The 13,831-nt window shown below is 61.7% G+C and overlaps 1 protein-coding gene across 2 annotated transcripts; it reads left to right on the top strand.

The window, feature by feature from the left end:
* Window positions 1-9,380: 9,380 nt before the first annotated feature.
* Window positions 9,381-12,850, top strand: ACTB (actin beta). 2 transcript variants are annotated; one of them, XM_044747080.2, is made up of 6 exons: window positions 9,381-9,575; window positions 10,318-10,446; window positions 10,563-10,802; window positions 11,251-11,689; window positions 11,776-11,957; window positions 12,089-12,850. In XM_044747080.2, exons 2-6 carry the CDS (start codon window positions 10,324-10,326, stop codon window positions 12,230-12,232), a joined length of 1,128 nt encoding a protein of 375 aa, XP_044603015.1. In that variant the 5' UTR covers window positions 9,381-9,575; window positions 10,318-10,323; the 3' UTR covers window positions 12,233-12,850. The 2 variants fall into 2 exon arrangements, with proteins under 2 accessions (XP_044603015.1, XP_070340038.1); XM_070483937.1 differs by lacking the exons at window positions 9,381-9,575; window positions 10,318-10,446; window positions 10,563-10,802 and adding an exon at window positions 10,880-10,946.
* The last annotated feature ends 981 nt before the right edge of the window (window positions 12,851-13,831 follow it).

The following is a 13,831-nucleotide window of genomic DNA, read 5'->3' as shown; positions in this document are numbered from 1 at the left end:
AGAGACAACGCATCCCATCCTGCTGCCTCTGTCCCTTCCCATAGAGGACCGGGCCCTCCTTCCTCCTTTCCTTCCAACCAGCCTTCCTTCCTTCCTTCCCTTTGCAGCTGGAAGCTGAAATCTTCCCTAATCTGGGGATCCGCAGTGACCAAACCAGATGTGGTCCCCGCCTGTGGAGCCGTGAGGGAGAGCAGCCTGTAAGCACACAGACACATCTAATTATCAACTGCGAGGAGCAGGACAAAGAGGTGCAGGAGCCCTTGCCTAGGAATCAGGGAGAGCTTCCTGGAGGTGATGTGTAGATGGAGCCCTGAAGGATGAGCAGAACTTAAAACAGGCAAAAAAGATGTGTGTGTCGGGGGAGGATCCATTACAGACTGAGAGAACAGCAAGTGCAAAGGCCCTGAGGCAGGCAGGAGTGTGATGCTCTAAGGACCAGAGGCCAGCGTGTCTAGAGTGGGAGGTGAGGCTGGCGGTGGGGGCCACACCCCCAAACTAGCTGCCGTCTCAGGAAAGTGCACACACCCTTAGTGTGCAGCTACACGAATTGCCACAAACTGAACACTCGCGTGTAACCAGGACCCAGATCAAGAGACATTTCCAGCTCCCAGAAACCTCCCTCCTGCCCTTGGCAGCCGCTGCTCCCCAAAGGGCGCCCCTCTCCTGAGGCCACAGCAGACTCACTCCCTCGTCCCTGAACTCTAGGAACTCAGACTCACAGAAGCTGCTCTTCCCTGCCTGGCCTCTTTTGCTCCACGTTACGTTCACGAGGTGGCCCCTGTCAATTTATTCCATCGTCTGCACGCACCACGACTCGTGTGTCCATCCTGCTGTCGATGCGCATTTGGGGGATTTTGAGTCGGGGGTATGACGAATGCATGTGACACAAATATATATTATAGACGGGTGTCTGTGAACATTCTCGTCCAGGGTTCTTGGTGGACACATGGCGTCATTTTTTTCTTGGATAAACACCTAGGAGTGGAAACACTGGGTCACGTTTTAAGAATATTTTGAGGGGCCCGGCCCAGTGGCGCAGCAGTTAAGGGTGCACGTTCTGCTTCGGTGGCCCAGGGTTCGCCGGTTCAATCCCGGGTGTGGACATGGCACCGCTCATCAAGCCATGCTGTGGCAGGCGTCCCACATAGAAAATAGAGGAAGATGGGCATGGATGTTAGCTCAGGGCCAGTCTTCCTCAGCAAATAGAGGAGGATTGGCAGCAGATGTTAGCTCAGGGCTAATCTTCCTCCAAAAAAAAATATTTTGAAAAGTTTTCCAAAGTGGTCGTGGAACTCTGCGTTCTGCCACCAGCGGATGCAAGGTCTGGTGGGGTGGCTCCGCATTGTCAGTGCCACTTGGTCCTGTGGGTCTTTCTCATTTCGTCCATCTGGGTGGATTCTCAGTGTGGTTTCAACCTGCAGCGCCCGGATTTAAAGTGCCCGTTCGAGTCTGTTGTCGCCCCCCCGCCGCCCCAGTCCTCTCCGTCTTGCCCAAATACTCTGCCAGCGTTCTCCGGTGGAAAAACAAGGCAGAAGGATGTGAAGGAGAATGGGGCAGCCATGGGCTCCCTCCCTCTCACCACCCACCCCTCTCGGGCCCTGCGCTGTGAGTGACAGGCATGGGGACTGATGAGAGGCCATGATTTGTCTTGTGGGCTCACACACACACCCCCCCAACACTTCCCTCCTCCCCCTCCCCAGTGAGCACCCTTCTGTCCTCTTTTCTTTTTTTTTTTTTGAGGAAGATTAGCCCTGAGCTAACATCTGCTGCCAATCCTCCTCTTTTTTGCTGAGGAAGACTGGCCCTGAGCTAACATCCATGCCCATCTTCCTCTACTTTATATGTGGGACGCCTGCCACAGCATGGCGTGCCAAGTGGTGCCATGTCTGCACCTGGGATCCGAACCAGCGAACCCCAGGCCACCAAAGCAGAACATGCGCACTTAACCGCTGCACCACCGGGCCAGCCCCCCTCCTGTCCTCTGTCAGAGCCCCTCCCCTGCTGTAGCCCCAGCCAGCAAGCCTGGAATGGAGAGGAGGTATCACGGCCTTCATGTCACAGAGACAGGGCCAGAGGTCACCAGCGTGCAGCTGCCCTGTGCCTGCTCTGGGCAGGCCCCGCCTGAGCATTGCTGTCCACTCTCCTGTCCTCTCCCTACAGCTCTGTGGTGCAGGTGAACCCTTTGCCCAAGACCACCGACACACAGCGGGCTCAGCTGTGTCCTCCCCAGGGACACAAGCCCTCCGCAGTCCTGCTGCCTCCTGTGTGCCAGGAACCACAACGAGCCGCCCGGGCCCTGCGCTCTGGGGTCCCTCGGCCCCCAGAGACGGAGCAGCGGGGCCTCGGGAGCAAGAAGGGGAGGCAAGGAGGGTCCCCCTCACTGCCCGGGCGTGGCCCTGCACCCATCCTGGACAGACCAGCCGGGCCCTCCCAGCAGCACACATCATGCAACCCCTCAGCCCTCCAGGCCTGGCTCTGGCTTGCCACGTGTGCTGTGTGATGCTGGGTGAGCCTCCGCCCGTCTCTGGGCCTTGGTTTCCCCTTTGGTAAGGAGGCAGGTGGTGGCCAGCTCCCAGAGTGTCTGTGACGAGCCCCCAAAAGGCCCAGAAGGCCCACTCAGATGGCACCCTCCACACATGGTCTTGCTACCCCTGGCGGGCTAAGAGTGGCTGAGTCACTTTCTGAGGACGTCCAGTGGGTGAGTGACAGAACTGAATCCTACTTAACACAAAGTCTGAAAGCGGTTCAGAGCAGGACAGGCCAGGGTCCCCAAAGACATCATGCTGGGCTGGCCGTTCTGTGGGGCCTCATGGCCGGGGGAAGATGCTGCCTTCCTGCCTGGGGTACCCCACTTGCTCTGGGGCTCTCCTCACCCTGGCTCCCCTAAGAGGGCACCACGTGGCCCCCCAGCTCTGAGCACAGTGGGCTTATTGCTAAGTGCTCCCTGGGCCAGGACCGACCCCCCAACCTTGTCGTAACAAGTTCTGGGTCACTGCCGTGCGCACACGTGTCCTCAGGCGCACCTATGTGGCCCCCTCACTGTCACCCCCAATGCCAGGGTCTCAACAGCGAGGGTGACAATTAGCCCAAATTACTCCCTAGTGACCAGGAAAGTGGAGGGAGCAGGGCCCTTCTTGGGGGAGGGGCAGCCTTGGTTGCTGTCCCCGCCCCCCGACAGAAGCCACCATACCAGGGTGACCTTTCCCGCCTGACCTATCAAATACGAGCCCATGAGTTCGGGGCCTTCTCTGGGCTCGCCCAGGACCAACCTCACGGAGTCAGGCCTGTCCCCAGCAGACAGCACAGGCCGGGGTGGGTGGCCCTCACGGCCCGTCCCCTGCAGCTGGCATGGTGCTGGGCCTGGGGGAGCCATCAGGATGTGCAGGCTCCATGGCCGGCTCAGGTTCCTGGCCAGCCCAGCAGGCGGCTGAGATTTCTGGACAAGGAGGGCCTGGTTACACGGCGACGCTGGCCACCGCCGATCAGGTTTCTGCTTGGCTGGGCCCCAGCCCCCATGGCCAGAGGCACGGCACCTGCTGAGGAGTGCCCCATGTGGAGCCCGGTGTGCACCCTGCAGCCAGGCAGGGTGGCTGAGCGCAGCCGTGGAGCCCAGCGTTGCCACTGCCCACTCTGATCCTGAGGTTTTTTTTTTTTCTTCTGAGTAAGATTAGCCCTGAGCTAACTACTGCCAGTCCTCCTCTTTTGGCTGAGGAAGACTGGCCCTGAGCTAACATCCGTGTCCATCTTCCTCTACTTTATATGTGGGATGCCTGCCACAGCATGGCTTGCCAAGCAGTGCCATGTCTGCACCCGGGATCCTAACCAGCGAACCCCGGGCCACCGAAGTGGAACATGCGAACTTAACTGCTGTGCCACCGGGCCGGCCCCTTCTTCTTCTTTTTTTTTTGGTGAGGAAGATTGGCCCTGAGCTAAGATCCGTGCTCATCTTCCTCTATTTTGTACATGGGACGCTGCCACAGCATGGCTCGATGAACGGTGTGTAGGTCCACGCCTGGGATCCAAACCAGAGACCCCCATCCCCGAAGCAGAGCACATGAACTTAACTGCTATACCCCCGGGCTGGCCCTGAGCCTCAGTTTGCCCATCTGGAACATAGGGCTAAGAACAGCCAGGCCCTGGACTCCCAGGTTTGGGTACATTCGGGCAATAGTGTGCGATTAACTGCAGGGCCAAATCTCGCTCACACTGGTCTCAGTTTGGCCATCTGGGAAATGGGGAGATTCCGGCTTAGCCGGCAGAGGTGTGGCGATCACCCTGGGAGGTGTCGCAGGCCCCCGGGAACGGTGCCTTTCCTTGTCCTCTCCTGGGCCGGTCGGGAGCCTGGCTGTGCCCGGAGGTGGGTGAGCCCGCTGAGTCAGCGGCCGCCCTGCCGCCCACCTGCGCTTTCCCACACCTCCCTCCCTTCTTCCCCTTTCACTTCCTCCGGCCCTCCCGGAGGGGGTCTCCCCCAAGTCCCGGGGTTTTCTGAGCCCCTGGGCCAGGCAGGCCAGTGGCAGGGAGAAGGCCACCCAGCCAGGAAGGGGTTGAACCCTAACACTGACCATGTTCCTCCATGCCCGGCCCGGGCCTGGGACTTCAGAGCCCCTGTCACAGCCTGCTCCTGGCCCCCTGGGTGACAGATGCCCTCAGCCCTTTTCCACAGCTTGGGGACAGAGGCCTGCGGTGCAGGATCTGCAGGGCATGCCACTGGGCTTCAGCCTCGACTCTGGGCCCTTCCCGCTGGGCATGCTGGCCAATACCCCCACTCCCCGAGGGCATTGGGCCAGGAGCCTCCAGAACCCCACTTGGCCCGGACTTGAAGGTGCTGCTGACCCCTCCCCACTTGGTCGAACATGTCGCCCAGCTTCTCGGGCCCTTGTCTGGAAACCGGAGAGGCCCGGCCTCCCAGGGCTGCCTTGACCTCTAGGTGGCTTTGGGCCGGTCACTGCCCAATCCGGGCAAGTCGGCAGGGCCCAGGTGATGAATGGGCTTCAAGAACCTCCTGGCTGGGGGGCCGGCCCGGTGGTGCAGCAGTTAAGTGCACACGTTCCACTTTGGTGGCCCGGGGTTCGCCGGTTCAGATCCCAGGTTTGGACCTATGCACCACATGGCAAGCCATGCTGTGGCAGGCGTCCCACATATAAAGTAGAGGAAGATGGACAAAGATGTTAACTCAGGGCCAGTCTTCCTCAGCAAAAAGAGGAGGATTGGTAGCAGATGTTAGCTCAGGGCTAATCTTCCTCAAAAAAAAAAAAGAACCTCCTGGGACCACCGCTGTGGGCAGGCCTGTGAGCCCCCCATACCCCTAGCCTGCCTGGGAGGGGCTTCAGGCCCTGAGGGACCCTCTCCCTCTCTGCTCTCGGGGTCTGTCTGGTGGCCTCGGTTTCTCGCTTGGAGAATGGGGACAACTTGCCCTCCCGGCAGAAGGAAGGGTCCGGAGTAAGAAGAAATGTGTGTGGAGGGGGAAGCCCGGGAGCCTTATTTTCTGTTTCTGAGAAATTCAGTGACACGAGCTGGACTGGGAACTTCCCAGGAGGCCACCGGCCTTTCTCTGGGTGCCCTGGGGATGGGAGAGAGACGGTAGTTTTTAAGGAGTTTTAAAAACTCTCCCGAGAAGTGTCAGGAGTTCCCAGGGTCTCCGGGGCTGGGATCCCCCTGGGTAGGTGACTCTGTCAGCAGCAGGGGAGGCCCAGGGCCGCTGGGAGAGCCTCTGGCTCAAGGCCGGACCTGGGTGGGGACCGAGGCCCTAGCTGCTGCCCAGGAGACCACAGAGGGCCCGACCCACCCCTCCTGCCTCCAGGCCTCCCTTCAGCTGGCTGGCCACCTCCTCAGAGAGGCCTTCCCTGACTATCCTGAAGGGGCTCCCTTCTTCCCAAAGAAACCCGCCGCTTCCTTTCGCGGGCGTCGGAACTCGCACTGACGTCTTCCTAAGGGATCACACCTGCTTTATTCAGGGTGATGCTCAAAACAGTGCCTGGTGCTCGTCCGCTCTGGAAGCATGCCTGGCTGGTCGGTGCTGGTGTGTCGGATGCAGGAGCAGTTTGATCCAGCAGGGCTGTGCCCTTGCTGTGCCATCCTGGCTGGGCTGCTCCTCGTCTCCGAGCAGGAGAGATGCTGCAGTTGTGGTAGAGGAGGGGAGGAAGTCATGGCAGGCTTCCTGGAGAGGGCAGCCCAAGAGCCAGCCTTGAAGGCTGAGGAAAAGGAATCCTGAGGTCCAGAGTCTCCTCTGGAGACCGCCCTGGGAGCAGGAGAGGAGGGCGGGGAAAGAGGTGGCAGGAGAGAGCAGGCTTGGGGCCTCAGGACCCATTGCTGTGTGACCAAGGGCTGGTGGCTGTCCTCTCTGGGCCTCAGGAGATAAGCGCTGGGGAGGGAGGTGGGACCAATTGGAACAATTGGGCCAGCCTTTGGACCCAGTCCTTGGGGACACTCCAGGGACACTTTACCCTGGGAGGGGCAGTGTGGGGCCTCCGGGGGGCCCTTGCCTAGTGTTCTCACATCGGACTCTGGGCCCTGGGTACTTTTCCAGTCCTGCCTCAGTGTCCTCATCTGTAGACAAGGGGTGGGTGTGCCAGAATGTCTCGTCCCCTCATCCCTCAGTCCCCCTCACTGAGCCCTGACCCTGTCGGGGTCTCTTGCCCTCCTGGAGCTAACAGTCCAGGGGGCGAGGTCTCCTCCCCTTCCACCCCATCTCAGTTTCTTCCTCCGAAAAAGGGAGTTTGGGGTCCCCACCTGGCAGGGCAGCAGTGGGGCCCCACCACCCCGGGCCAGGCGGCTGGGGGGCTGCCCTGGAAGAGGGCGAGAGAGGGGTCCTTTGGGATGGACGGTCCCCTGGCCTGGAGGCCTCGCAGGGTGGGGGAACCGCAAGAGGAAAAAGCCCCAGAGAAGCAGGTGAGGTCGCTGCCTCATTGGCTGAGCGGCTCAGGGCTCCTGCGGGCTGCGGCTGCCCCATTGACAGCTCCAAAAACTCCCTTCCAGGGCAAAGTTCCCAAGCGCAGAACCTGTTCACTTCCTCTCCCGGCGGCCCCGCCCCCTGCCCCCGGGCTGCTCCACTTCCTCTTTCCTCCTCCGCCTGCTTTCTCTCCTCGGCTCCTCCCCTCCCCCAGGCTTGCGGCCCAGACCCCCCACCTCCGCCCTCCATCTTCCCAGGGTCCTTTCCGAGGGCTGAGAACACCCAGGCGATCACTTATTCATTCAACAGAGCAGGGCCCTGGGAGGGTACGGTGGGAGGAGGTGGATGTGACAAAGGGCTCACAGTCTGGCAGGGGAGGCTGACTTATAAATGCCGGCCAGTGCAGTGCTTAAGTGGCAGGAGGGTGTGTGTTGCAGATGCTAAAGGGCACCCCCAAGGAGGGGCCTTCCGGGAGGGGCCTTGAAGGATGCATAGGAGAGCACCAGGAAATGGCTGCTGCCACACAGAGGGCCAGAAATGTTCCAGCCCAAGGAGGGGTGGGGCTGGTGCTCCTGACCCTTGGCTGGCCCCTGGTTGAGAAGAGGCGAGGTGGCAGCACAGGTCCTGCTTGGAGACCAGGCCTGCTCTCCACCCCACGGAGCTGCCTGGAGCCACCCCTGGGCCTCCCATGCCTTGCCCTGCAGCCCTGGTCCAGCCTGCCAGCACTCCAGCAGGCTCAGCGAACAGCCAGAAGCAGCCGTCAACGACAGGCAGCAAAAAGGGTCGCCCCCCCACCCACCCCCGCCCCTGAATCCCAAGGCAGCTGGCCACACGCCTACAACTGAGAGACACAAGGGCAGCGACAGGGGCAGTCCGGCCCCCGGGAGGCAGGGAGTGGACGGGCCGGGAGCTGCAGCAGTTCTCTGGGAATGCCAGCGTGTGGCTCTGAGTCTGCGGGCCCTGCTGTGCGCCGGGTGATGGTCACTCTTCCCACCTGGCCGTGGCCTCTGTCTGCAACCTTCAAAGGGCTCTGCCACCAGCTTCCTACAGTGGGCCGGACCAAGCTACAGCTTCTCAGGCCACAGTTCCCACATCCATATATGGACTGATGGGTGACTGGTTTCAGCACACACTCAGTGAGCGCCTACTGTGTGCTGCTCTGTCCCTGGGCAGGCCGGGGCCGGCACCTGCCTAGATGGCCCTTCCCCCCGCCTTCCTGTGACAAGTCACCACCTTTAAGAAGGTGCATGCTCCTCTAGGCTGAGCCAGATGCCCGTCTGGGGTCCCATAGCCCCTGGGCTTCCATCTGCTGCACCCTGGTCCCTAGCAGCCACCACCTGGGTGCAGGCTCTGCCTGCCAGACTGGCAGCTCTTGGAGCAGGGAACCACCCAGGACATTCCTGGGCACCCAGGTCTCGCCCAGTGTTTGGCAGAGAGACCCAGGGTGGGAAAGGGTGACAAGGACAGGGTCTTCTCTGAGGGCAGCTGGACTTCAGTTACGGTCTCTGCTGCCCCACCCCCTCACCCTAACTCATCTCCGGTGCACTGAGTGTCCTTCCCCAGTCCTTGGCAGCCTCCAGATGGGCCAGGAGGGCAGTTCAGCTTTGGCTATACATGATGGACAGATGATGGTGGGGGGGGGGGCCCAGGGCTGTGCCACCAGCTCTGTCTGCTTGCGCCCAACAGTGCCTGGCAGCTGCCGGGGTCACCGGCTACCGGCCCAGGCCTGGCCTTGCTGGGTGTGACCAAGCAGCCCCCAGAGGCAGCCTGGCTCCATGGGAACATCTTCTGTGCCCTACAGAGCCCCACCTCCCCCCAGGTGTGAGGCAGGGGAGGCCTGGGGCCCTTTTCACAGGGATCTTCCAGTCACCGGACCCCGGGACCTGCCCTGTCCTTGGGGACGGTGGCCCTGAGGCCCCTGTTATGTGGCTACAAGCTCTTTGACTCCTCCAGGCCACACCATACTCCTCAGCCACAGTCTCTGAGTAGCAATGCCCCCCACTTAGCAAGCTGAGCACCCCAGCCAGAGGCCCCCACCGCGGGCTTTCCGGGCAGTTGAGCCAATGTTGGCACGAGGGTTGACTCCCTGACCACCCCTTCCCCCACAAGAACTCAAGCATGCACCCACGGGCGGCCAAGGACCCTCGCATCCGTGCAGACCCCGGCCCAAGGGGCGCTCCCTGCTCATGTGACATCCACACCCCGAGGATCCCGGGGTAGGGGACTCGGACAGATGGCAGGCCGGGTGCAGGGCCGGCCACGCGGGGCTGGACCGAGCACTGCCCAGCGGGGCGGCGGCCCCGAGCGCGCACCCTCGAACCGCGGGCCCAGCACCCAAGGGCGGCCAACACCAGAAGTCTCTCCCTCCTCCTCTTCCTCAATCTCGCTCTCGCTCTCTCCAGTCCATCTCTCCCCCCCACCTTTTTTTTTTTTTTTTTTTGCAAAAGGAGGGGAGAGGGGGTAAAAAAATGCTGCACTGTGCGGCGAGGCCGGTGAGTGAGCGGCGCGCGGCCAATCAGCGCGCGCCGTTCCGAAAGTTGCCTTTTATGGCTCGAGCGGCCGCGGCGGCGCCCTATAAAACCCGGCGGCGCGCCGCGCTGCCACCGCCGACACCGCGTCCGCCCCGCGAGCAGAAGCCCCTCGCCCTCGCCGCTGCGCCGCCACCGCCGGTCTACACCGCCCCCAGGTAAGCCTCCGGGCGCGCCGATGGGGCCGGCGCCGCGCCTCCTCCGCGCAGCCCGCATCCCTCCGCCGCGGTCCGCTGCACGGCCTCCGGGGCCGGCGAACGGGCTCCTGCGCTCCAAGCTCGGGGCCGGGCTGCACTCGCAGCGCGCGCTGCCGTCGGGCCGCGGCGGCCGCGGGGCCCCTTCGGGGTGGCCGGCTCGGCGCGCTCCGCCGGGCGGGCAGGCAGGCGGGCGCGGCGCAGTCGCTGGCCGTCCGGCCGGCCGGCCCACCGGGTGGGGGCTGGGGGCCACACTGCGCGTGCGCGCGCCTGTGCGCGTGCGCGGCGAGGCCGGGCGGGGCTGGGCGCCGGAAGGGGTGGGGTCGCCGCGGCGCGAGGGCGCCTGCGCGGACTTCCTCGCCGCGCCGCCGGCTGGGCGGGTGTGGCGGTCGCCCGCCCGGCGCTTTTTGAACGGGGCGGGGCGGGGCCGGCGCCCGGCGCTCTTTGAACGGGGCGGGGCGAGGCGAGGCGGGGCGGGGGCCTGGCTTCCTGCCGCGCGCCGCGGGACCGCCTCTAGCCCGCCTTTGCCTTTTATGGTAATAACGCGGCCGGCCGGCCCGGGCTTCCTTTGTCCCCGGCCGGGGCGCGCGACGGCGCCCCCTGGCGGCTCGAGGGCGCGGCGCGCCGGAAGTGGGCTGGGCGGGGCGGGGGCGGGGGCGGGGGCGGCCCCGGGACCCCCGGCTCAGCGACCACTCGTCCCCCGCAGCTAGCCATGGATGACGACATCGCCGCCCTCGTGGTCGACAACGGCTCCGGCATGTGCAAGGCCGGCTTCGCGGGCGACGACGCCCCCCGCGCCGTCTTCCCCTCCATCGTGGGGCGCCCCCGGCACCAGGTAGGGCGCCAGCCTCGCGACGGGGCTGGCGGGCGGCTGGGGGGTCCTCTCCGGGGGCTCCCCGGGTGGGGATCGGGGCCGGGCCCGTGCTCAGCGCCTCGCCCCTCCCTCCGCAGGGCGTGATGGTGGGCATGGGCCAGAAGGACTCGTACGTGGGCGACGAGGCCCAGAGCAAGAGGGGCATCCTGACCCTCAAGTACCCCATCGAGCACGGCATCGTCACCAACTGGGACGACATGGAGAAGATCTGGCACCACACCTTCTACAACGAGCTGCGCGTGGCCCCCGAGGAGCACCCCGTGCTGCTGACCGAGGCCCCCCTGAACCCCAAGGCCAACCGCGAGAAGATGACCCAGGTCCGTGCGCCGCTGGCCCTCTCCCGGCGGCCGCCCCTTCCTTTCTTGCCCTTCTGTGCCCACGCCTTTTGCTCACTTGTCCTTTTTTCTGCCGTTCTCTTAGGACTTTCTTCTCTGGCCTGAGCCTCCTTTGGAACTCTGCAGGTCCTATTTGCTTTCTCCCAGATGGCATCTTTTTCTGGGTTTGCTTCTCTGTCTAGGCGTCTAAACTGTAAAGTGCTGTGGGTGTAGGTACTAACACTGGCTCGTGTGACAAAGCCCGTGAGGCTGGGTTACCATGGCCTTGGAGTGTGTATTCAGTAGGTGCACAGTAGGTCTGAAGTGAATCCCCAGCCCGGGATCCCCAGCACTTTTAGTTGTGTTCTTTGCACTCAGCATGTCCCCAGTCTGGCCCCGCCCCCCCTGGTGGCTTCCCGAGCATGACGTGGCTCCCCTTCTCTCCCTACAGATCATGTTTGAGACCTTCAACACCCCGGCCATGTACGTGGCCATCCAGGCCGTGCTGTCCCTGTACGCCTCTGGCCGCACCACCGGCATCGTGATGGACTCCGGTGACGGGGTCACCCACACTGTGCCCATCTACGAGGGGTACGCCCTCCCCCACGCCATCCTGCGTCTGGACCTGGCTGGCCGGGACCTGACGGACTACCTCATGAAGATCCTCACGGAGCGTGGCTACAGCTTCACCACCACGGCCGAGAGGGAAATCGTGCGTGACATCAAGGAGAAGCTCTGCTATGTTGCCCTGGACTTCGAGCAGGAGATGGCCACCGCGGCCTCCAGCTCTTCCCTGGAGAAGAGCTACGAGCTGCCCGACGGCCAGGTCATTACCATCGGCAACGAGCGGTTCCGCGCCCCCGAGGCCCTCTTCCAGCCCTCCTTCCTGGGTGAGTACGGCCTCCGCCTGCCCCCCCTGCATGGGCCACTCCTGGGGCTGCGCTGGGAGCTAAGTCTGGCTTCTGCTTTCCCTCAGGCATGGAATCCAGTGGCATCCACGAAACTACCTTCAACTCCATCATGAAGTGTGACGTCGACATCCGTAAGGACCTGTACGCCAACACAGTGCTGTCGGGTGGGACCACCATGTACCCAGGCATCGCTGACAGGATGCAGAAGGAGATCACAGCCCTGGCTCCCAGCACAATGAAGATCAAGGTGAGCACCTGCCTCGTCCGTGCTGACCTGGTCACTTGAAGTGTGGCCATGAAGGCCACCGTCGTGGTGTGGTACCAGTAGTGTGTGGTTGTGACATCCAGGGTCCTCACACTGTTTCGTTCTCTCTGCAGATCATTGCGCCCCCTGAGCGCAAGTACTCCGTATGGATCGGCGGCTCCATTCTGGCCTCATTGTCCACCTTCCAGCAGATGTGGATCAGCAAGCAGGAGTACGATGAGTCCGGCCCCTCCATCGTCCACCGCAAATGCTTCTAGGCGGACTGTTAGTGCGATCCACCCTTTCTTGACAAAACCTAACTTGCGCAGAAAACAAGATGAGATTGGCATGGCTTTATTTGTTTTTTTTGTTTGTTTTTTTTGATTTTTTTTTTTTGATTTTTTTTTTTTTTTTGGCGCTTGACTCAGGATTTAAAAACTGGAACGGTGAAGGTGACAGCAGTCGGTTGGAGCGAGCATCCCCAAAGTTCTACAATGTGGCCAAGGACCTTGATTGTACATTGTTCTTTTTTTAATAGTCATTCCAAATATCGTGAGATGCATTGTTACAGGAAGTCCCTTGCCTTCCCAAAAGCCGCCCCGCGTCTCCCAAAGGAGAAGGGCCAGTCCTCGCCCGAGTCCACACAGGGCAGGGTGACAGCATTGCTTTTGTGTAAATTATGTAATCCAAATTTTTTTTAATCTTTGCCTTAATACTTGTTTTTTTGTTTTGTTTTATTTTGAATGGTCAGCCATTATGGCCCCCCTTTTTATTCCCCAACTTGAAATGTATGAAGGCTTTTGATCTCCCTGGGAGAGCTGAGGTGCGGAGGCAGCCAGGGCTTACCTGTACACTGACTTGAGACCAGTTCAAATAAAGTGCACACCTTAAAGAAACCAGGCGCGGCTCCGTGGCGTTGCTGGGGGTGTGGGAGAAGGGTGGGGCAGCGGCCCAGCTGTTCCTACCTCGGGGTGCGGGTGGGGGTGGTAAAGTACATCTGACCCCTACCTTGGAGGAGTTAATCCTGGCCTCTTGGTTAATCCTGCCTCCCTTAGTTTAAATGGGTTCCCTGACCTGGCCCTTTCACCTGTTCCCTATGTCCCCCCATTTCTTGTTGGCTTCTGAGGCCCAAATGCTTCAAGAGTGGAGACCCTGGGCTATGCAGGGGCCTGGTCCAGGTACCATACCTCATGGGGATGCTTGGGACCTCCTGTGAGTGGAGGCTGGCACTTTCTCTGGTGTCCTCTTGGCATGGGGGGCTGGGAAAGTGGGGGCTCCCAGGCCACACCCCTTTATCTTCACTTTTACATTGTCCCTCCCTCAGGCTCTGCAGGGTTCAGGGTTGGCAGAGAAGGCTCTAGTTGGCTGAGGTCTGGACTCTGCCTGTTGACGGTTTCAAATGCAGGCCTGGCCTATTCTCCCAGGACCCCGCTGGGGAAGGAGCTGGCTGCTGGAGTGTGGGGTCAGCTTGGGACTTGTGCAGCACTCCAAGAAGGAAACCGAGCCTGGCCTACCTTCCCTCCCCTACAAGCTGTGATTGACACCTGCAGGGAATGAGGAAGGGAAAGTGGGCGAGGCCCCCCATGAGGGATGTTGCCCCCATATCTCCAGAGAGAGTGAGAGGGGGAGAAACTGACGCCAAGCTTGAGATCCGGACTTGAGCCCCTGAGGGGAGACAAGTAATTGTACTGTTAGTGTAGGTGATTATCTTTGTGGGGAAGCGACTGTTTAAGATGTTTAAGCCGTGCCCTGAGCTCACCTGGGCAGGTTTTCCTAGTTTAGTACATAAAACACCGCTGTAGGAGCAGAGCATGTTCTGTTCCCGGGGAGTCCTGGCCCAGAGAAGATGGGAGAGCAGCAGAGCGCCCAGGACGCTC

This window comes from Equus asinus, chromosome 14, assembly GCF_041296235.1.
Source record: "Equus asinus isolate D_3611 breed Donkey chromosome 14, EquAss-T2T_v2, whole genome shotgun sequence".
NCBI classification, from domain to species: domain Eukaryota; kingdom Metazoa; phylum Chordata; class Mammalia; order Perissodactyla; family Equidae; genus Equus; species Equus asinus.
Note: the sequence above shows the minus strand (reverse complement) of the source record. Positions and strands in the feature narration are given on the sequence as shown.